Raw genomic sequence first — 22,552 nt, forward strand, 5'->3', positions numbered from 1 at the left:
GGAGCTGTTGAATTTACTTCTTTATATCCACAGTATGAGACACTCATTCCGAGTCTTCATTCACATATGAGGTGAAATCCTGTCCCTTTTAAATCAGTGAGACTTTTGCTATTGATTTCAATGAAACCACAATTCTGATCAGTGTTTGTACTGTCTCTCATGGCTTAGAGAGATTCTTTATAAAAAATCAGACAAACTATACCACAGGGATCCAATTCATTACAGATATTTTTCATATGGCAGAGGGAAGAAATGTTTTGATTCAATGGTAAGATTTTGATATTTACATAGTGCAACAATTTGCATTGAGTCAATCTGCAGTGTTCATACACAAGCATTCTTCAGACTTCTGCTGTTACAGTAGACAATGAGAATATTTCTTTCATTGATTTGGTTATTAATCTCATTGTGATAACTATTCATAGCCCATTTTCACTGCTTAAGAAAAAAGAATAAAGCACACATGAAATGTTAGCATATGAAACATCAGTAAAATTATTTTTACAACACTGCAGTTATATGTAACCACAAAATTACTACATAACATTAGTTATTAGTTATTAGTTATTATTATTATTTATTTAACTTCTATCCACATATTTTTTCCTGATTTATGCCCATAGAGCTGACAGGGTATAAGGATGGGCAATTCCCCACAAGTGCACTGACTTCCTCAATGTATCACTGTACTGAGCTCCCTACTCCAATGTAAAATTGAATAACAACTTTTAGGGTGCAGAGGTGCCCCACCCAACACTGCACACAGATTCAAGCCCCAGGCTTTATCCAGCTATTATTTGCACATCTCTGTCTTGAATCCTAAGTTGTAGGTAACAAAAGGCTGACCGCACATAACATTGCAGCAAGATGGGCAAGTGAAGCAAGGTAGCAAAACAAGCCAGTAACAAAGCCAGTGAAATAACATGCGCCATCAAGAGCAAGAGAGCAAGTTTTAACGGAACCTGCAACCTGCAAAATTAACTAAAAACAAGTTAGACTGGAAAACAAGAAGCACCAAGCATGCGCTGAAGATAGAGGTGAAAAGTTCAAACATGAGGAAGACTACAGAAGCCTTCATCAAAGGCCATCAGGAGTCTGATGACCACCACAGAAGGAACCAATGCATGCGCAGAAGTGAAAAACTTATAAAACCATGACACAGCTTTACGTAAATATGGGTATGCTAATGATACGTTGTAATTATGAGGTAGTGTGGAAAGACTTAAAATGTAGCTGAAAGCTAGAGGACTGAGAGAGTTTTTGGCAGAAAGATCTCCCTCACTCCCAGCACTGAATGAATAGCTGCTCTGTAGCCATCTGACTATTATAGAATTTTATTTTCTTGCCCAGTTTTGGGCATCAGGCTAGAGAGGGGCACCAAAGCAGGTGAAGGGCCTGGAGCACATGTTCCATGAGGAGCAGCTGAGGAAGCTGGATTGTTTAGCCCGGAGAAGGCTCAAGGGGTGAAAGGAGGTTGTAGCCAGGTAGGGAGGGCAGCTTCTTCTCCCAGGCAGTGACAGGATGAGATGAAGAGTGATTCAGGGTAGGAATTGGGAGGAATTTCATCACAGAAAGGGTGATTAGACTTTAGAACGGACTGCCCAGAAGGTAGTGTTGGATCCCTGGACGTGATTAAGGAGACAGGATGTGGCATTCAGTGCCACGGTCTAGTTGACAGGGAGGCGTCGGGTCGTAGCTTGGAGTCGATGATCTCATGTTAAACTGATTCTGTGACTACCATTTCGCAGCTGAGAAGCAATCTACAATTCAGCAAAGACTTTTAAACAACTGAAAGATTTTTTTTTTTTTTTTAGGCCTTTCAAGGAAAAAGAAAAAGAAAAAGCAGCAAACACAATGTGAAAGCCCAGCGGAGGTCCTGTTCCTCCACCACCGGCCGCTGCCCGGCTCCCAGCGGAAAAGGCGGGAGCGCAGCGACGCTCTCCCCTCAAGATAACGGGGCCCCGCGGCCGCCGCCCGCCCTGCGCATGCGCCCCGCCTGGCGCACGCGCCACCGCCCCGGCCCGGCCCGCGCGGCTCCCGCAGGGGCACCCCCCGCGCGCGCGCGCCCGGCGGCAGCGGCGGCCCTGCCTCCCGCGGGTGAGTAACGGCGCCGGCCCCGAGCCCCGAGCTCCGGCCGTTCCCGGGCACTGGGCAAGGGCTCCTCGGGCTGGGAGAGGCCGGGACAGGAGGGCACAGCCCCCGCCCGTCAGAGGGGCCGCGGCGGCCCCCGGGCAGCCCCTGCCCTCCTCCCTCGTGTGGAAGGCTCGCCGCGCCCCCCGCCCGCGGCTGATGCTCCTCCTGTGGCGGGGGCTGGCGCTCGGTTCCGCGGAGTGGGAGAAAAGTGTCAGCGCTCGGAGCTCCGTGCCTTGCTCAGGGGATGGGAGCTGCGCAGCGAGCTGGGTCCGCTCCCAGCCTTTGCCTTCAGCTCTTGTCCGGCGGGCAGGCTCTGAAGTGCCCCGGGAGCTCCCGGTGAGCCCCGGCCAAAGGTCGCTTTCTTATCGTGGCCTGCAGCCGCCCAGAGTCAGCTGTGCGTTCCCATGGCCTTTCCAAGCAGGAGAAGGCTGGCATGTTGAAGGCAAATACTGGAAATGCTGGAGGCTCTCTTACTAGTTTTACAGCAAAGAATCCAGAAGGATTGTGTTTTGTTGCTACTGCTTTCTTAAGTTCAAATCACAATTCCTGTTCTCTGGTTGTCAGATTTAAAATACCTTTTTTTAAATTGGGTAGACCAAAAAGAAATCTTATATTATTGGAAGTGTTTAAAAAGATACCTTTTATCATGTAACACAGCTGTGAAGTGTTTGCATGTTATACCTCATGTTTTCTTACATCTCTAATGATTTTCAAGCTATTTTTTTAAAAAGGCTTTAGAAGAAAACTTTTCATATACAGAGAGTATTTGAGTATTGGTTCTTTTTAATACTAGAAATACTCACAAGGTTCCCACCCATATAGTCAGCTTCTGTTGCTTTTTACTCTTAGTGGTCTCCAGATCAGAATGTGCTCTTTAAATGTGTCGCTTTTAACACTTGTACCAGTCCTCGCCTGGTCAATCACTTGGAAACTGAATTAATGTTTTTAGGTGCACATCTGCAGTGTAGCTCCAGAATCAGGGCTTTAAGGCCTAGATCTAGAGCTGATCTGTCACTTCAGAGTTTTCAGTTTCTTTGAGCTGGGAAAACTTAGTAGAAACTAAGTTTAGATAAGTGAGAAGCTTTTTCTCAGCTTTAGATAGCTGAGAAGCTTTGATCCCATCCATGAGCTACCAAACTCAGTGGCTTCTGGATGACCTTACCTTCGATCAGTAGAATCAGATTTTTGGAGCTCCCCCCTATATTGCATTTCCATTTGTTATGGTTGAGGAACATCAGAGCAAATAAATTATTGTATTTGCTGACTCTTGCTGAACTAGATCAATCTGTTTTAACCTAAACTAATTTCTTTGCATAGTGTATTTCTCTTTTGGAATTTGTGAAACAGAAAAAAGCAACCCACTGGGCAGGGCACTGAAACTTGAGTTGCCTAACCAAAATTATCTTGAGTAATTAAACACTGTCATCCCTTTCAACCACTTTTTTTTTTTTTTTAATTGCTTTTTCTTCTCTGACTAAAGAAACATTCTTTTTTGGGGAAGCATGCCAGGGGAAGAAAAGCTCATCATCTGTACATCTGTATGCTTTTTTCTTCATATAGTGGAGAGGTCAAACAGAAGGTTTCCCTGTGCAGTAACTTAAGGGTATAAAAAGCAGTAATGAGGGAGAAAAAAAATCAGATAAGAGCTTGAGACATTCAATTGATTGTATGAAACAGTTAGGAAAATACTTCAGATTTTTTCATAGACCCTTTTATTTCTTTCTTCATGAAGGAGTTGTTTTAAGAAGAACAGTTGGAAATCTTGTCTACTGTGATGAATTTCATGCTATTTATTGCCAAAAACCCCAAATTAATTTGGAACAGAGATGATCATAATGGGATAGACTTACATGTATTTTGTGCTTTTAATTCTGTATAGTTGCTTACAAACTAAAAAGTAAAACATCTGTGTCAGATGTTTTGGATTTTTTTTCAGAAGAGAACTAGGTGTTGAGGAAATACAGGTTTTAACTTTACCCAGTAAAGCTTCATATTTTTCTCATGTTATAAAGGAAATTACTATCTGTATTCATTAAAGAAGAAATTCTGACCTGTTACAGATGTTTTTTTTCTTCTTTTAGAATTTACTGAGTAGGCAAGAGAGAGAGCCCAAAGTGGTTACACTTTTTTTCTGGTACACCTATATGTGTGAGCAAACATGAAGTTTGAATCCAAAAGCTTCTGAGTAAGGGTAACTGCATGCAGGATCTTAACCTTCATAAAGCTGAAGTTATTTGGCCTTTTTGCTACTGGGAAAGTCAATTGCTGTTAGAGCCAGTTGCAATCAAAAGCCCAAGGCAAGATACTTGCGAAGTCTATAGGACTGAGGTGTACCTCAGTAAATTGCAGTCAGACTCTAAAATTTGAATGTCCATGACAAATGCAAAATCACAGCTATGCTTTGCCTAGTGACTGTTGAATCAGAAATGCATTTTTAAGGTTTTTCCACTTCCAAGGGTAGACATAACTTCATGTGGCTGTTTCACAGGCGTGTTTGCTCAGTCTGTTTCCCCAGTAGTGCCATTCTGCTGTGGCAGTAGCACTGTTGAGCGTTGTTTATCCGTCACTGTCTCTGAAAAGTAGATCTGAACAAGATTAAATGACACAAGAAGCGCTGCCAACCTGTAGCTCTTCGATTCAGCTTGTACAGTATAAGTGTCTGTGCCAGGTCTGAATTATGTTGTCATCATTGAGGCTGATTGCAGAGGGGGGCATATGTGGCCCGAAGTTTAGAGTCTGACTAGCTGAGGGCGAAAGGCCGACGCCCCTCTGCAATTCCTGGCCAGCGCCCTTCGGCGTCTGAGGGCCTCGGGCTGTGCTGGCTGCGGACTGGCGTACCTCGCTGGTATATGAGAGGAACGGAACTGACCATTTCCCGGGGGTTAAACATCGGTTTATTGAAGGTGTTGCGGGATCCAAACGCGGGGAAACCAACCGGGAAAAAGTTTTTTCATAGGGGGTGAAAACAGGATTATAAAGGAGGGGGGTGGGTACAGGCGGAACCAATCGGGAAAGGTGAGGGGATGAACTTCACAGAACTGACACTCCATGGAGACCAATAATCAAAAGGTAAAGGAGGTGTCCTGGGACCCCAGCCAACCACCATCTCCAGAGAGGAGAAGGTTCTCGAAACCTGGGAGGAGGAAGGGAGTGATTGACTGGACAGGGAGGAAACAACTTTCACTTATAAGGGAAACCAGGGGAGGAGCAATTACATATCGGCAACTATGAATAGCGGTTGCTATAGCAACTTAGCTGACAGGCTAGCAGTGGCGGGAAAAACTGGGGGAACGAAACCATTTTACACATAATAGGGGAGAACAATACATAAATTGGGGGAATAACACAAGAAACTTAACAACACACTACCACAGCTGATGTGTCCCTTTACCATAGATATTACTTACTTGTTCTAGAAATGTTGCACTTTGGTGCTGAGCCTCTGCATAGGCACAGCAGAAGTTCACAATAAGATATGGTAGACCAAGGTCTGTCTCAATGCTAGTCCAATGCTAGTGGCCATGCTGCTCATATTTTAGAATACTTCAATGGTGAATATTCCATATAAAAAAATGCTTGTTGAAATAGTAATGTGGAGCACCAAGATCAGTTCCTGATGCTTCAGATGAATGACTTAGTGGTAGTGAAGTGATGATCTGAACAGGAGGAATGGGGTAACTGATACGTCAGCCAAGAATAAAAAGGAACAGCTTCTTTGATATGGAATAGGAAAACCCAAATGACAAACCTTGTGAACATTGCAAAACCTTGTGACAGTGCAATCATGCATTCTTTTTCACAGAAGAGATAAAATAATAATTGCAGGTGTGGTTTGTCTCTGTCAGTCTTGTATGTTGTTAATTGAAGATCAGTGGCATTTAATTTAAATTAAATGGCATATATTAATACATTAGTCAGATGAATAATATTGTTACCCTTAAAAAAAAGCCTAACCCTTCAGAAAACTTCAGTTTATCTAATCTGAAAATTGAGTTAAATTACCAGGTAGAAGTAACATAATAAACTAGGAAAAAAGACTGAAAAGGTAATGAAAAATAGCAGGAGCTGTTTGAGTGTATTTAAAATTAATTTCTTATTAAAGTAAGATATTCTGTACTCCAAACAATCTCTGACACAATTCTAAAATCATGGGGATGGATTGTTAGCCATGGACAACGAACCCTGTAATTTGACGTAAAGCGATGTGAAATCCTGGAAGTGTTTATGCTGGAAAATCATTTTCCCTGACAGTAGCCAAACGTATGGTTTCAGAATCCAATTGGGCAAAATGAACAACATCATTTTCATAGTCTTGCCTTGTTCCATCTGTTCTTTGTTGGCTTTAGTGCTGAGATTCTCATTCAACTGATACAACTGAGTTCACTCTCTAACAAGGTGAAAGTGCATTGGGATTTTGTTGTTTGTTTTTTAAATGTTAACTGGGTTTTGCTCTTAAAGTAAATGAGTGACCTTACTGTGAAAACCGAACGAATCCCAGAAGTTATAACAGACAGTAGGATGAATGGATTAATATTGGAAATGGAAGTGTTATAGTTCTAATCCAATTCAGGCTGTATTGTTAAAAAACATATTCTAAAATTGCTTATCTAAAATTATCATAGCAGTAGTAGGCAGCATATTGTGACAACTGAGCTCTATGTTAATGCACTATAACATTGGCAGGAAACTAAGGTCAAATAATTTACAAGTATTTTAAAACTACCTGCATGTATCTCAGTAAATTAAAATAAGATTTTAAAATTTGGAGGTCAGTGACAGAAATACATATCACAACTATGCTATGTATAATGACCCTTGGATCAGAAATTTATTTGTAGATTTTCCAGTTTAGTGTTGCCAGTTTTATGCATAATCTTTTTCCCTATAATTCTGTGGTAACCTAAATTTTGTTAATCCTTTTCTCTGGTTCTCTTGTGATAACATTGTGCAGGAATTTAAGTTCTAAATAAAATAATCAGGCCTTCCATTATACTGATTTTCTTCCCCCTAGTTTCATGGTTCAAATCTTGCTGTGTACCATTGGTCTTGTTTTGAATTTAGCCTTGCAACACTGCATGAGGTGTCAGGCAGCTGTGACATTGAACTGCTACATCCTTAATGCTATGCTGATTTCTGCTTACGGGATTCAGAAAAAAATTAAAAGTTTACATCTGTAAAGTTGTAAAGCATCATGGCTTCAAATTTAGTTTTTGTTACTTAGTGTTTTTAGGGAGTTTTTGGTTATTTAGTTTTAAGTATTTTGTTCATATATTAGCAGAACACAAAGTGCTTGATTTCATGCCAGTAAATAGAGTTGTAAATTAAACCTGCATTCTGAATACAAGCTGTAGTTCTGTCATACCCCATTTTGTTTTTTACTCTTGTTCTGCTATGTTATTCTCCTTTCACGGGTTCTGCTTTTTTCTTCTATTTTCTTTATTTATTCTACCTATATAGCACTTGCAAAACATAATAATTTACTCAAAACTTCCAGTTCATGGGATTTATCTGGGTTAGAATAAAACATAAGTTCAAAAGTAAAATGCTTTATAGAATACATGAGTCCTTGTTGTTAGAACCTCAGAATATGACACACGTTCTCAAAGAAAGAAATGGGATTTTGTTTGTGTACCCCACTCTCCACAAAGTCTGTTAGTTCTGCGGTCAGTGTATGATGCATGACATTTGTCTCTTGTTATTTTTATTTTTTAGAGATTTTATGAAGCATTTCATACTGCTGAATATTAGGTAATAAGAAATCTGACTTGAAAATATTTGTCTTTTGATCAGTTCCAGCCACAATCCCTCTGTTGGGAGTCTGAACTATGACATCATGGCAAGATTTCGCAGAAGAACATGCATCATTTTGTTGCTTTTTATTTTGTTTATTTGCTCCATAATGATGGCTTTGAAGACTCTGAGACCTGACAGAGCTGGCTTTGGGGATCCATTTGGACTTGGTTTGTTGCCAGAGCTTCAACAACGGACAGTGCTCTTGGACAGTAAACAGAACTTGCTGAATAGGGCTCAAGGAGATACTGTAACACGTGTCAGTAATTTGCATGGTATTGCTGTCAATACTATGAAAGCATCCATGTCTTCAGTAAAAAAGCTGGAAGAGGAGCTTTCTCCTCCTAATTACAACTTTCACATATTCTACTATACTTGGTATGGGAATCCACAGTTTGATGGTAAATACATTCACTGGAATCATCCGTTATTGCCACATTGGGATCCCAAAATTGCAAACAATTATCCAAAGGGAAGGCATAATCCTCCTGAGGACATTGGGGCCAACTTTTATCCAGAACTTGGATCTTACAGTTCCAAAGACCCTACTGTCATAGAAGCCCACATGAAGCAAATGCGTGCAGCTTCAACTGGTAATGAATGTTAACATTTCAGCATGTTGTTCATTTATCCAGCCTTACATCTGTGCATGAGGGCAACTGAGCTATCCTTCTGTGTTTCTGTAATTCAGGAAATGTCTGAAACTAGTAAATGTCTTTATATCTCTGAGTTTTAGCCCCCAGCTGAAACCTATGTCTTCAGGGCTATGTATGATGGGTGTGTAACAGCACAGAAATAATGGTGTTTGTAATACTTTGGTTTTTCATGACTTACTGCTAAACACTGATAGCATAAATGAAAAAACAAACCTTGACTGGAAAATATTGTTGGTGTATTTTATTTTTGGAGATGAGTACTTCAGTTTAAAGAACAGGTTTCAGTAAATCACATGAATATGGTTAAGGGCTGGATTGTTCAAATATGAGTGGGGTTTTTTTTCTCTGAATGCTGTGTGTGTGCAATAACAATTATGTATTAATTCATTACTGTCCAAAAGTATCTTATTTCAATACAAATTGATGTTCTCTTTTTCTAAATAAGGTGAATGGTATACATAAGAATATTCAAATTTTTTTTATGTTATTCCTCGTTGTTGGGCTTTATGATCATTTTTATGTTAATCTTCTTTAAAATAAGCAGTCATATAGGCTAATACTAAACTCTGAGCAGCTTCTGGAATTGTAATTGGGACAACATGACCAAAGCTCCCAGCATTATTGATACTGCTAATGACTTGGTATTGAATCTCCTTCATTCACCTAATCATCAAGGTTTAATGTAATTTCTGTATTTTGATTAGTGATGTTTACTTCTGTAGTGTTTACTTCTTGGTTCTTGTCATCTTGTGGGTTTTAACCTAACCTTTATTTTATCCAAGGGTTAATACAAACACAGGAAATTTTTCACCCTCTTCAGTAATATAGCTCTATCAACAGGAGTAACAAGACTCTCAGATACAAGCTGCCTGAGATACAAGCACTGTTTTAGTCTTATCTAGAACAAAATAATTTATGATAGTGTGATGAAGGCAAGGGGGGGCACTTGCCCTTTAGAAGAATATGTGATGTTTCTCATCCTCTTAATACAGATGTCTAAAAAAGTTGAACTGCTGGTGAAATAGGTGCCAATTACTAGGAAAAATGCTTTGCATAATCAGTTTTGTTAGTATCTTCAGTTAGTTTTCAGTTTAAAACTCAGCAATGTGAATGAGTAGTTCAGACTTCCTGTGGCACTCTTTGTAACATAACTGATATTTATAAAGAGTCACTTTTTTCCTGCTGTTATTCTGACTTAAGTCAGAATTTAAGTACATTTAATTTTAAGTATTTAAGTACAATTGAATTTGGCTTCTTCCATCTAGATTTGACTAACATAAATCATCAACTTCTTTTTTTAGGAATTATACTTTGTTCATTTTTTGTGTGCTGTGAGGCTGACTGTTTACAGTTTCTCCTTTTTCTCTGTTACCCAGTGTCTCATCCATGACTGTATTTTATGGTCACATAATCTTTTTTTTCTAACCATTGAGGCTTTATCAACGATCTTGTTAAAAAAGAGAAATGTAAGAGCTTCTTTCAGCATATATTTTCTAATGAAGGCATATAACAGACTGGGGCTACAGATGTCTCATGCATTGCTTCCCTGTATTCTTCTTATATTTTACAATTCTTATGTAATAATTTCCTAATATTTACAGATAATTTCAGTAAATTTTATTAATGAGATTGCTTAGGGAAATTTATTTTTTTGCAGCAGCCTTTTTTTTGTGATAATCCACTTTTGTTTTTAGTGACTATTCTGGTTTTAAGCATTTAGGACGTTGTTTTTAGTGTCAAGTCCATACTTTTCTTTTTTTGACTCTTTAAGTGATACATAACTATATCCTTTAAGCACAGGAAAGAAAATGTGTAGTAGTCTTTCTCAGAAAAAGGCAATGCAAATGTGAATTTTGGTTCCTTGATTAACAGTTCTGTCTCCTGAACTTTTACATATTTCCCAAAGGTGTGAAAGAGGGTCTTATCCAGATTTGTTGCTGTTCTGCTTGTCCTTTACACCTTACTCATTTGCATTTAATCCTTTTGTGTGAAATAAAAGATAATATGATAAAATGCAATAAAATATTGCATTTTGCTTTCCTTGAGCAGATTGTCTCTTGTGATTACCTATTATTTGTGATTTTCTTTTTGATGAAATGCAGAGATAATGTGCCTAAGGGTGGTTAAACTCCCTACTCCCTTCTGTGTGTGGTAAGCGCAAATTTCTGGTTTGGATATTGTGTGATTATGTATTCACTGTAATTTATGGTTCCTTTTTCATAATTTTGAAATTGTTTGTTGGAAATTGATGGTCAGAAATGTTACCATGTTAGTAAAATAGGTGGAATTTAGAATATATACTTCCCTAGCTCAGTGGATTTATTCATTTCCTTAAATCATTAAAAAGAACCACATTGACATATTCTTCTGTATGTTCTAAATAGTATTGCTAAGAAAATCAGTATTTCATATATTTCTTTCAAACTTTGCTTCTTTTTGATATAGTTTCCAGCTGTGCATCTAAAAGATCCAATCTGTTTATTTGACAGCATTTTATTTCAGAAGGAAAGGATTTTGCTTTTTGAAGAGTGCATTCTTTTGCTTTCTTGGAGAGCATCAGAAGAATTTACAGTATGAAGACATGGTATTTGTTGTCTTTTTTCTCCACAGCACTGGTAACATCCTTAAATTATTGAGAGTTACTCATGCATTTTTGAAGATAATAAATTTAAAAACTAATTTCACAAGCTTGGAAGGATGGATTACACCATAGTAACTATACCAGCAAGAAAGAAGGTTATGGGATTGAAGTCACTGCTTCTAGTAATAAATGGTTGTTCTGTATTTGAGCCAGAGGTACAATGAAGAAATAAGATGGGAAATAAAGTTCCATAAGATAAGAATCTCCTTCATCACATGCACAGCTCTCATCTCCTGACAGTTCTATAACCCATGTGTCCTGGTATTCTCTGCCTGTATCATGGTGGAGCTATTATGCTTAAATGGGAGCACTTTTTTCCTGTTTTCCAACCTGAAGGTTGGAATGCTGTGCTGAAAAGTGGGAGGGAACAGCTCTCAAGTGTTAGGCTTAGCACACTGAGTACAGATTTGTTCCCTTGACAAGTGATCTAACCACTGCTTGTGTTGCAGTCCTGTAAAGAGAGGAATTAAAATCCACTCTGAGAATACTGAGATTTTGTTACTGAGTAAAAAGTAATTTGAGATTCTGATTTTTTTTTGTAGATTTCACATCAAAAATTGTAGCTCGTGACAATGTTACAGTATACCTGTAATATGTTAAACAACATGATTTAAAACTCAAGTTTTGTATTTTCAGGTGTAATAGTGCTTTCATGGTACCCACCAGGTATGGCTGATGAAAATGGAGAGCCAACTGATGATTTGGTGCCAGTTGTTTTGGACTATGCACACAAATATAACCTAAAGGTAAAGTATTTCTAGATCCACATAATAGGACAATTGAGAAGGTAAACTTGGCTGTTATAATGTGCTTCTTTTTGGTTATGGAAGCCTTTGAATTGCAGTGAACTTTGGTAGGACCTGAGTAATATTCCCTTATAAGCAGAATAAATATTGTAATCTGCTTTAGCTTGCAGAATCTAAGGCATAGTGCTGTGGATTTTTATTCTTTGCTAATTTCTTTTCAGAAAACAGTTTTTAAAATAAGACATTATGTTGTTTTCCAGTTAGTCTTGGGAGTTGAGGGAGGTATTACATATTCCAAAATACTGTGAAATACAGTGAGCTGTAAACTAAGAACCTTTGAGAAAGGAGAAAGACTTATCTCCATTTTACATTATTTCATAACTTTCTAGCATCTGATCATAGAGGTCAGGAGTGGGTATCTATGAGGAATAAAGACAGACTTGGAATATCTAGTTTGAATAAATGTCTTTATACCACAAACACTTGCCTTGAACTGTAAGGTCAGAGAGATGCTGATCAGACTTAAGGGTTATTACTTCAGGGCATGACAGGATAGAAGGGCTAAATTACTGACTTCTTCTTAAAATAGGTGAAATATCAAGTTAGTTAAAGATTAATGAATTGATCAGTAGAATCTTAAATTGTGGTTTGGTTTTGTTTACTTTTAAAATAAAACCTGTGTTTCCCTTTTGTGATAATGAAAATATGCATTTCATTTTAATCTCTCCCAAGTAATAAATGTGAGTTTTTAAGTAGCTGCATATGTTGGATCTCTGGAGTGTGCTGTCTGTACTGTGTACTGAACACACAGCCTGTTCATCTGCTCTGGTTTTAGTTGGTAACATGAATTGTGGATTCTCAGTGAAATTTCCTGTCACTGGGGGTAACTGTAGCTTCCTTAGCAAGCAGGAGGAAAATAGGATGATTAAAACACATACAGAAGTAATTTTAAAACTGTTAAAAATACTGTGTGATTTGCATTATATGGTATAGGTTACACTCTATCTAATAATAAATGTTTTAAAAGACAGAAAAAGGTATTATCCTTTCCCAAAATCTTCTGACCATCTAATAGAGTTTGCTCTCACCTAAAAAACTTGTTTGCATTCAAGTCTCAAAGGAGTCAAGGCCAAATGAAACAAGCTACCAAGGAAAGTACAGTAGTGTGTAATAGTGTGATAATGATTGCAGTGTGAATGAAGCTGCTGTTATCACTTGGAAGAATTACTGAAATAGGTATATTCAGTATAGACATGGCAGGAAGTGCTACCTTCACTGTAATGTTTTTAAGCATTCTTGCACAAGCAAGTTATTACAATAAGTGTTGGGAGTCTCAGTAGACCAAAGCCAATATACAAAATACGTCTCTGTTATGTCTGCTAAATAGAAGTCTGGGACAAGATATGCCCTTTTGATTTGCCTGGTTTTCATAGTTGGGAATGAAAGATGAAATGAAAGTGCTTTTCAGCCTCTACTGTCACTCAGTGATTTAGTCTGACGCTATTTTTCTATAGTTTCTACTTAATAGAGAGGGAGATTGGCTCTGCAATGGAAATTTTTTACTGTTGCAGAGTTGTCAAAGACTTTATTAAATACATTCTGCTGTAAAATTGCTTCTGAAAAAGTTGTTGCTTTGATTAATGTAATGTATTCTTCCATGATTGTCTATTTGAAAACAAATTCATTTTTATGTTGGAATTCACACATACTGCTTAATGAATTCCATAAGCTCCACGGCTGAAATTCAGAGAAATAGCAGTACATTATATTAGATTTAGTTCCAAGAGCTTGTTGCTGTTGATAAATCTATAAAATTTTAAATTAAAGTTTTCATTTTGCATCTCTTAAAATGTATTTTGACTGAAAACTATCCTTGGAGCATTATCTTTAGCAGATTTTTGATACATTTGTTAGAAATTAAATATTAAAATGTTTCATTAGTTTATCAGTTCTTTGACATTCAAATAGATAATATTTTATTTTAAGTTTTAGGTTTTGTAGCTTTTAAATTTTTCTGAAGCATGATTACTTAGGGTAAACAAAAGCAGTGTTCTGTTTTAATGGAAAAAACCTAAGTACTTCATACCAAACTTCCTGGAATCGGAAGCTTCTAATGTCAGTAGTGCAGGAGTTGCACTAGGCTTGGATTATTCCCAGTATAGACTGATGAAGTGTTTGGTGTGTAAGGAATTATATTTTTGACTGGTACTTGCTTCATCTAATACCCAGTGCCCACATATTCAGTAGTGCTTTATGTTTATGTTGCTGTTACATTTTCATCTTCCAGGTCACTTTTCATATCGAACCTTACAAAGACAGAGATGACCGCAGCATGTACCACAATGTCAAGTACATCATTGACAAGTGAGTTTTTTCAGAATGGTGTCCTTGGGGTTTCTTACTTGCTAGCTTAGGGGACTTAGGTATATGAACTAAAGCTTGTAAAAATATATAAGAATGTCTGCTGAGACTGAAAAGAACTTTGTTTATATTTCAGTGCTGCAAAAATCAGAGGTTTTTCTAAATACTGCAGTGTGAATTTTACATAGATTCTCAAATTTAAATTGCTTTCAACATTCTTTAATATCATAAGTCTTACTTTAGATACTTCAGTGTCGGGTTTTCGGCTGTTTGAGGGGCCTGGAAAGGCCCGGAGTGGCCTTGGGGCAGCCCGCGTATCGAAGGACGAGAAGAGGCTTCAGTTCTTCTTTCGGTTTTTATGTTTATTAATTGTTTATCTAAAAGATTTTCTTTCGGCCCGACAGAGCTCTGCTCAGCAGCCAGCCATGAGCACACTGTGCTGCCCTCCCGGGCAGCCACCTATCTTTATACCCATTGTTATGTGTACAATATTTATCATTTTTCCCCAATACCATTTATTCTTATTGCCCGGTGCACTTTTAGTAATAACCAATCCCAAAGTGCCACCATCACCACAGAAGATGGAGGAGAAGAAGAAGAAGAAGAAGGACAGGACACGCCCCAATTCCTCCATCTTACTTCTCTAAACCCCCCTGTACATAAATCCTAAACCCTGTGTCTCACCCTCTAATTAACCAATCCCTTCACCATTCACCCCGGTGAAATCCTCCTATCCTCATACAGGTGTCGTCTCCTGGGTAGGATCAAAGTCCTGCCACCAGACACTTCTGGCAACATTCCAGGACTCCCGAGCCCCCCAAGGGTGGTCTCGGTGGCCCGGCATCTCAGGACTCAGATCCTGAGATCCCACACTTCAGATTAGCAACATGATCTTTAAATTAAATAAAATGCACATTTTGATAATGACAAACTAGCAGATAGAACTTTGTGTTGACCTCTAATGATTTTAATTCGTCTTGACAAATTCTGTACAGCTACTTGTTTTGCTTATCAGTGCTGCTTAGACTGTCTTTATTTCATAGGGAATTAAAGAATTGTCCTTCAGAGGAAACTGGTAACTGTAGCACAGTTTGACACTAGGTTACTGTCACAGTTTAACCCCAGCCAGCATCTAGGTACCACCAGCTGCTCCTTACTTTCTCTCTCATCCCACAGCAGTGGGGAAGTGAATCACAAGAAAAGATAAAACTTTGTGGGTTGAGATAAGAGCAATTTTATGATTGAAACAAACTAGTATGCCAATAGTATTATTAAGAATGATAATGGAAAGAAGAAGGAGAGAAGTAACAGAACCCAAGTCAAATTGCTCACCACCTTCAGAGCAGTACTCAGCCTTGCCCTGGGCAATGTTCAGTCCCCTTCCAGGTAGCTCCCTCAGTTTATATATGGGCACAACATTCTGAAGTGTGGCCTGCTCAGGTCAGCTGTCCTGGCCTTCCTTCCTCCCAGCTTTTTGTGCAGCTCCTCACTGGCAGAGCAGGAGACGCTGAGAAGCCTTTGACTTAGGGTAAGCACTGTTTAGCAGGAGAGAGAACATCTGTGTCTTATCAATTTCATTCTCATGCTAAATAAAAAAAAAAAACCACACAGCGCTAGACCAGCTGCTAAGAAGATTAACTGTCCCTGCCAAACCCAGGACAGTTACTAATTTAATACTAATAATCTACATTTACTAATTTGTAGTAGTTAAAAGGTTTTTTGAAGAGTCATTGTTTGATACTTCAGCAAACACAGGACTGAAGGTGGATATGATGTGCTGTGTTTCAAAGTCCGTGTCCTGTCTTTTTAAATTAATTTTTTGGAAAAGTCTTCAGTTCAGATTGTGCAACAGTATTTTCCAAATGGCAAGTCTTGTCTTAACGATACTTGTTTGCTTTATAGATACGGAAGCCATCCAGCCTTTTACAGACATAAAACCAGCACAGGCAGACTTCTTCCTATGTTTTATGTTTATGACTCTTATGTAACAATTCCTGAAATATGGGCAAATCTCTTAACTGTGTCTGGATCCCAGAGTATTCGAAATACTCCCTATGATGCATTATTCATTGCACTTCTTGTAGAAGAAAGACATAAGCATGACATCCACAGAAGTGGTTTTGATGGAATGTACACGTACTTTGCCACCAATGGCTTCTCCTACGGTTCATCTCATCATAACTGGGCAAGTTTAAAAGCCTTTTGTGATAGTAACAACTTAATGTTTATTCCAAGTGTGGGGCCAGGCTATATTGATACCAGCATCCGGCCCTGGAACAACCACAACACGCGGAACCGCGTCAATGGGAAGTACTACGAGACTGCCTTCAGCGCCGCCCTTCTGGTGCGGCCCGAAATCATTTCCATTACATCTTTTAATGAATGGCACGAGGGAACTCAGATTGAAAAAGCCATCCCTAAACGGACTGGACAGGTGGTTTACCTTGATTATAAACCCCATAAACCAAATGTTTACCTTGAGCTTACTCAGAAGTGGTCTGAGAAGTACAGAAAAGAACAAGAACAGTGGCTTATGTGAGTTGTCCCAGCTGTGGTTGTTTCCTGATGCATTGGCTGAATTGAGAAACAAATTGAGAGCTGAAGAATCTGTTATTAAATGTCTTTATTGTATTTTTTTGAATGTATATGCACTACTACTGAATTTTAATTTTGAAAAGTTAAAAGATTATGAGAATATTGGCAGTTCTGTCTTACTGGATATTTTAGTTCAGAAATATTCAGGGAAAGCTGTTTGTTGTTCATTTGTGGGTTTTTTTTAACTTAGTAACTTGCATGCTGAGTTTTTAGAACATCTGCATGGGATAACGCTACATGACCAAAGTATAACAGAAAACTGGCACAGTTTCTTCCTTCCTTTATTCCTGTAGTTGTGTTTCTAATCAAACTGATGCTGTAATCTAAATCCTTATAGCTTCTTGCAGGATGCATGTCTGTAGTGTGTGGAATAATCTACATTTACACTTTTTGATGCTTTGCATATGGAGTTCTTGACATATGACTAGCTTGTGGTAAAAACGCTGAAGAGTTATGTGTGATGCAACACTACTGGGTTTTGTTTGGAAAAAAAAAGTATTTGAAAGAAAGTTCCAAAGAACTGTGAAAGACTTCTAGCTTACTTACATTTTTTCTGTTTGGTACATGGTGTAGACTTTTGCAGATTAATGGATACTGACGGGGAACATTTTTTTTTTCTCTTACTTTGAATTAAAAAAAAAAAGCTTCAATTAGAGTGTAAAATATTTATGAGGGGGAAAAAACCCTAAAGGTACAAAAACATTAAAATTTCCATTGTTGCTTATTTTCTGCTAATTGACTGCATACACAGACCCAATATGCTTTTTTAAATGTCTAATTTCTAAACCCAGTATCTTACTCATCCTACAATAACTTAATTTTTGGAAATACTTTTTTTGTTGCTGATTTAGGAGCAACCCAGTTTGGTAGCAATGAGAGCAACTACCTATTTGTTTAATTTATTTGAAATCCGAGATTTCTCTTTTTCATCTAGTCAATTTAGTTGTTCCAGGATTCAAAATTGTAAATACTAAAATCTTGCTGTTATTCACATAAGCACTCTACCAGTGCTACCTGTAAGACTGTGGTGTGGCTGGAAATGAGTATTTCCATTCCTGGGAATCTCATCTTTAAATGTTGTGATTATTAATTGGCATTTTTTATGAGGTTTGAAAGGTTCAATCACACAGCCATACCTCCTCAGCAATACATTTTTTGGGATTTTCATAGAATTTCATAACAAAGCTGTAAACTTCTGAATAGTAGAAATTGCAGTGTTTTGTTCATTTGCAGCAAATGTTTAATCCTAGCAAAGTGAATTCTTTCTTAGTTATTTTAATTTTTTTAATCGGCGTGTGAGGTTCTGATCCTGTGTTTTAGTTCATGTGCTCAGACTGTTGTGACCACTATAACAGCTAGAATTCCATTGATGTCAGCAGAACTCATGAAAATTACACTCTACTCAGACCTCACTGTAATCTGTCTGTTAAGTGAAGTGGTAAGGTGAATGTGAGGACTTCTGTTAAAACAGAAACCAAACTAGTATTTTTTTTTCCAGAAAACTTTTTCATTCCAAATAAATGTAAGCCTGTTACCATTATAAATTTCTAGAGTCTTCTGGTATGAAAAAGGTTTGTTTTTTTTTTTTTTTGTGTCATTTCTTTGTGCTTGTTCAAGTGATGAGGTGTCATCTAATGCCCTCAGTTGCTTGAAAAAATATAGAAATTGGATGGCAGATATATAACCTGGCATGTTGAAATGTGCCTCTAGAGTTACTGGAGTCTTATTGACCTGTCTTCATATTTTCTTTTGCAATTTCCTATTGCATTTCTGCACAGTCTGAAATGCCTCTGAAAGAAGTGTTTACTAATGCTTATCTTGTTTTGCTGTACTCAGGTGGGTAAATGGACATAGGTATGACCACAGTCAAAAAATAGTGTCTGAGACGTAAAAAGCACTTGTTAGACTTTTACCACTTCCAAGGTAACTACTTCCTTTTTTATTTTACTTATTTTTGATATTACTTATTTTACTATAAACCCCTTAAATAGCTATACATAGCTCATTTTTATAATTTGTGGTATGTTTATGCTTTTGCAGCCCATTGTCCTTATATTTATTTTGAATGTGAGGGAACAATAAAATGTTTGCATATGTTATTAAAAAATCTTCTGAAATCAAACCTTTTGAAAGGGCAAGTATCTTTGTTTTCCCTTAGCTTAAGCTTTTGTCATCCACTGGTCTTTTCTCACTGTAGTTTTCTGAGCACTTTACTGGTCTTGACAACTTTGCACTCACCTTTCAGCCCTTACTTTTTCCTAGTGGCAGTTTATTTTCTCTGTGACTGTGAAAGTCACTCCTTTGTTGCTGTGTATAGAAATATTTGAAATCCGTTGTATGGTATTGTACCACTGAGGTGATCTATCTTGTTTAAAATGCAGTTTATGGTAACAGTGTAATGGATCTCCATTACTCTGAAAGACTTCTGGGATTGTTGTAAAGGTATCACATGAAGTGGTTTGGGCCATGGCACACTGATGTGTAATGGGACCTTCAGAAGAATTTACAGAATTTCTCTAGTAAAGAATGAAAATTAAGTGCCTAGAAATTCATCAACCCTGAACACTTACTGTATTTTTATGTGCTTGATGTGATTTAAAACATAAATATGCAACCTCACATAATATTTCAGAGTTGAGAATTTAATTTGATGGTCCTAAGAAAAGCTGATGGAATTGCAGCTACTAGAGCTACCCCACCTGCCTGACGAATACTCCCTCTGTACTTAAAGCAAATCTATGTGCTGCTTCTTGTCATAGGGAGCGGAGAGTTTCGCTCATGGACTGTTGCTGCAGTCACAATACTTGAAATTTAAGTAAAAATAGATGTGTGGGGAAAGGATTTGTACAAATGCAAAGGAACAAGATGGTTACAAGGGCACAGTTAAAAGGGGCACAGGAGCAGAAAAAATGAATGTATTTAAGAAGGTGGTTACTCCAAGCTTTAAGATTACAGTAGGGAAAAAAGGGAATCCAGTGTGCAACCAAAATTGAAAGGCAGGGATGAACATTTGTAATGATTTGGAGATTTGAAATAGATTTAAGGAATATCTAGATCCCATTTAACTCTGGTGTCCCACTAGTTTTACATCTTGGCCAGCTGGAAAAAAATCTTGTAATGATTGTTTTAATATTTTTACACTGGTTAAATGCATTTGATTCATTATTTCATAGTACTTGAAGTGATATGGGAAGTTTTAAAGGAGATTGTGCCATGTTATGCCTCTGCAAATGCAGAAATACCTGAAGTAATCAATCACGTACTACTGACTGAGTATCACCAGGGGGTAAATGGTTTCTAGTCAAGGAGCAAGTCCTTGTGGTAAAAAGAGAACGTATTTTTAAAAGAAAATCTATAGGTTCATTTCTGCTTCTGTGAATTATGATCAAGTAAATTGTTGTAGTTCTGTGAGCTGTCTCAGAACTGAAGCTTAGTGCATCAACTCTGAAATAAGAATGTGTATTAAATCTTGTATAGTAGTGCATGTCTGTCAGATCTATAATCTTGTACTGAACTTTGTGGGCAAACATGTGCTGATGCTGTTATGGTTTTAGTGGCAAGCTGTAGATTATTGTGAATATAGTTTTGCACTGATGTTAATCCTATTTGTCTAGTGCATTTCTTTTGAGGTGCCAATGATTTATCTCTTAAGAAGTTGTTGAAGCAGAAGGTTCTTCAGTGAAAACATTTTTGTTATGAGATTTGATATGTATATTCTCTGCATAGTTTGAATTAAGACATTTCACACATGGTTCTTAGATTCAGTTGAAAATATCTCTCAGGAGTGTTTTCAGCTCTCTGGGCACATGGATGAGGACTTACTGTGATTTAGGGCTCTTTTTTTTCTGAATCTCATGAACATAAAAAGAAATAAAGAATTTATAAACAAATTATTTGCCACTGAATATAAGATGAAAATCTCCCTCCCAGTCCTTCAAGTACTTGTCTTCATCTTTCTGTGTCATTAAGATTGTGTCAATATTTTGTTTCTTTTTATCTTTTACTTTTGACCAGCATGCTAAATGTTCTATAAATTTCTAAAGTGACTGTATTTCTAAGATTTCATAGTTAGAATATTCCATAAAGAGAATCTACAAGATTAGTAGCATGGCAGAAAAGCCTGATAAGAATTTCATATTGTATAGGTGAATTTGTTGTGAATGGATAGTGTGTCTTTATATGAATTGAACACAAATAAAAAATACCTTTCTTTTAATACCCTACATGGCTGTGAAAGATATGAATTTGCTTACATAAAAATAAAAAAGGTTTATGTGTCTGTTTCAATATGTGCATATACCTGAAGTCATGATTTTTAAAATATAATGTCACTGTAATAAAATTACAGACTGGATTCTGCAATGGTTTTAATTCCCAGTGATATTTACAGAAGACCTTTTTGCTTATGAATGTTTTCATGAAAAATAAATATATGCCCAAAGTTGTGATTTTTAAAGGAATGTGTGATAGTGGGGTTTTTTCATAGTGTGCGTTTTGAAAGTTAATTTTTATTTTTCTATTGCTATGTGTGTGTGCTAGCTCTCCAAAGAACCAAGATAGTGGTAGGTGGTTTCAGTGAGCACTGTGTGTCTGACAACTGGATCCTGTCTTCAGAGTTGCTTTTGTAACTTGAAGTCATTGCTATAGAAACACAGCAGGATCTCTCAAGACTAATTTCTCAAATTGCAATGTGATTCAACAAACGAACCAGCCATAATTTCAGTTGATTTTTAGAATACTGGTGAAAATTAGAATGTTGGTTTGTTGTGATTTTCTTGGAAAATTCTAATATACTATGATAGAAATTACTTTTATCATATAGCTGAGATTGCTTGTTTATTAAGATCAGCTAGCCAGTTAAAGTTTGAGAAGTATGATTTTAAATACAGTATCTGTTTTTCAATAATGCAGTATTTCATAATACCATTGCCACTATTCAAAATACTTTAATAACAGTGAATACTTCTTTTTAAAGGGTATTCTTTGGTTCTAGAAGAAGAAGTTTAGTTCTCCTTTAGTTCTAAAGAAGAACTAAAGGGAGCTTCTAAAGAAGGCATTAGCCTCAGGAAACAATGTTTATCAATACTAAGATTTTTCAAGGGAAACGGAAGTAGCCAGCCATTGGCTTTATGAAAAGCTCTGCAGTCCTTATTTTGTCTCATATATATGATTCTTAGTGAGTACTCAAGTTTTATTCCAGGTCAGTGAAGAACCTACTTTCAAAAACTAAAATACCTTCTGAAAACATAAATGGTAAATTGTATTAGTTGTACATATGCTTTGCTATTTAGGTCCAGTCTTTGGCTGACCAACTTCCTGATCTACTAATTCACTTGGAATTTTTTGCATATATTTGTACGAGGTACAAATCAAAATTTTAAAACTCCATTGCAATAACATGACATTGAAAAACATAAGCTGTATAGAAGGGAGGAATGTAGTTTAGAGATGTCAAAATTATAAAATGTCAGGAGGCTTTATGCAGAAAGTATAACCATATTCAGATAACTATATCAGTCAAAGGATTTTTAAGAGGCCTGGAAGAAGTTCATGCAGTTAAACAACAGAATAAAAAAGGTGTTAGAAATAAAAGATACTTTAAAATAAAGATTCTGGCCAAAGGATCAAAC

The 22,552-nt window shown here is 37.3% G+C and overlaps 1 protein-coding gene across 1 annotated transcript; it reads left to right on the plus strand.

Annotated features, from left to right (window-relative positions):
- Positions 1-1,947: 1,947 nt before the first annotated feature.
- Positions 1,948-21,211, plus strand: MANEA (mannosidase endo-alpha). Its single transcript, XM_074538527.1, has 5 exons — positions 1,948-2,097; positions 7,924-8,516; positions 11,857-11,966; positions 14,254-14,330; positions 16,230-21,211. Exons 2-5 carry the CDS (start codon positions 7,967-7,969, stop codon positions 16,864-16,866), a joined length of 1,374 nt encoding a protein of 457 aa, XP_074394628.1. The 5' UTR covers positions 1,948-2,097; positions 7,924-7,966; the 3' UTR covers positions 16,867-21,211.
- The last annotated feature ends 1,341 nt before the right edge of the window (positions 21,212-22,552 follow it).

Source organism: Zonotrichia albicollis, chromosome 3 (genome assembly GCF_047830755.1).
Source record: "Zonotrichia albicollis isolate bZonAlb1 chromosome 3, bZonAlb1.hap1, whole genome shotgun sequence".
Classification (NCBI taxonomy): domain Eukaryota; kingdom Metazoa; phylum Chordata; class Aves; order Passeriformes; family Passerellidae; genus Zonotrichia; species Zonotrichia albicollis.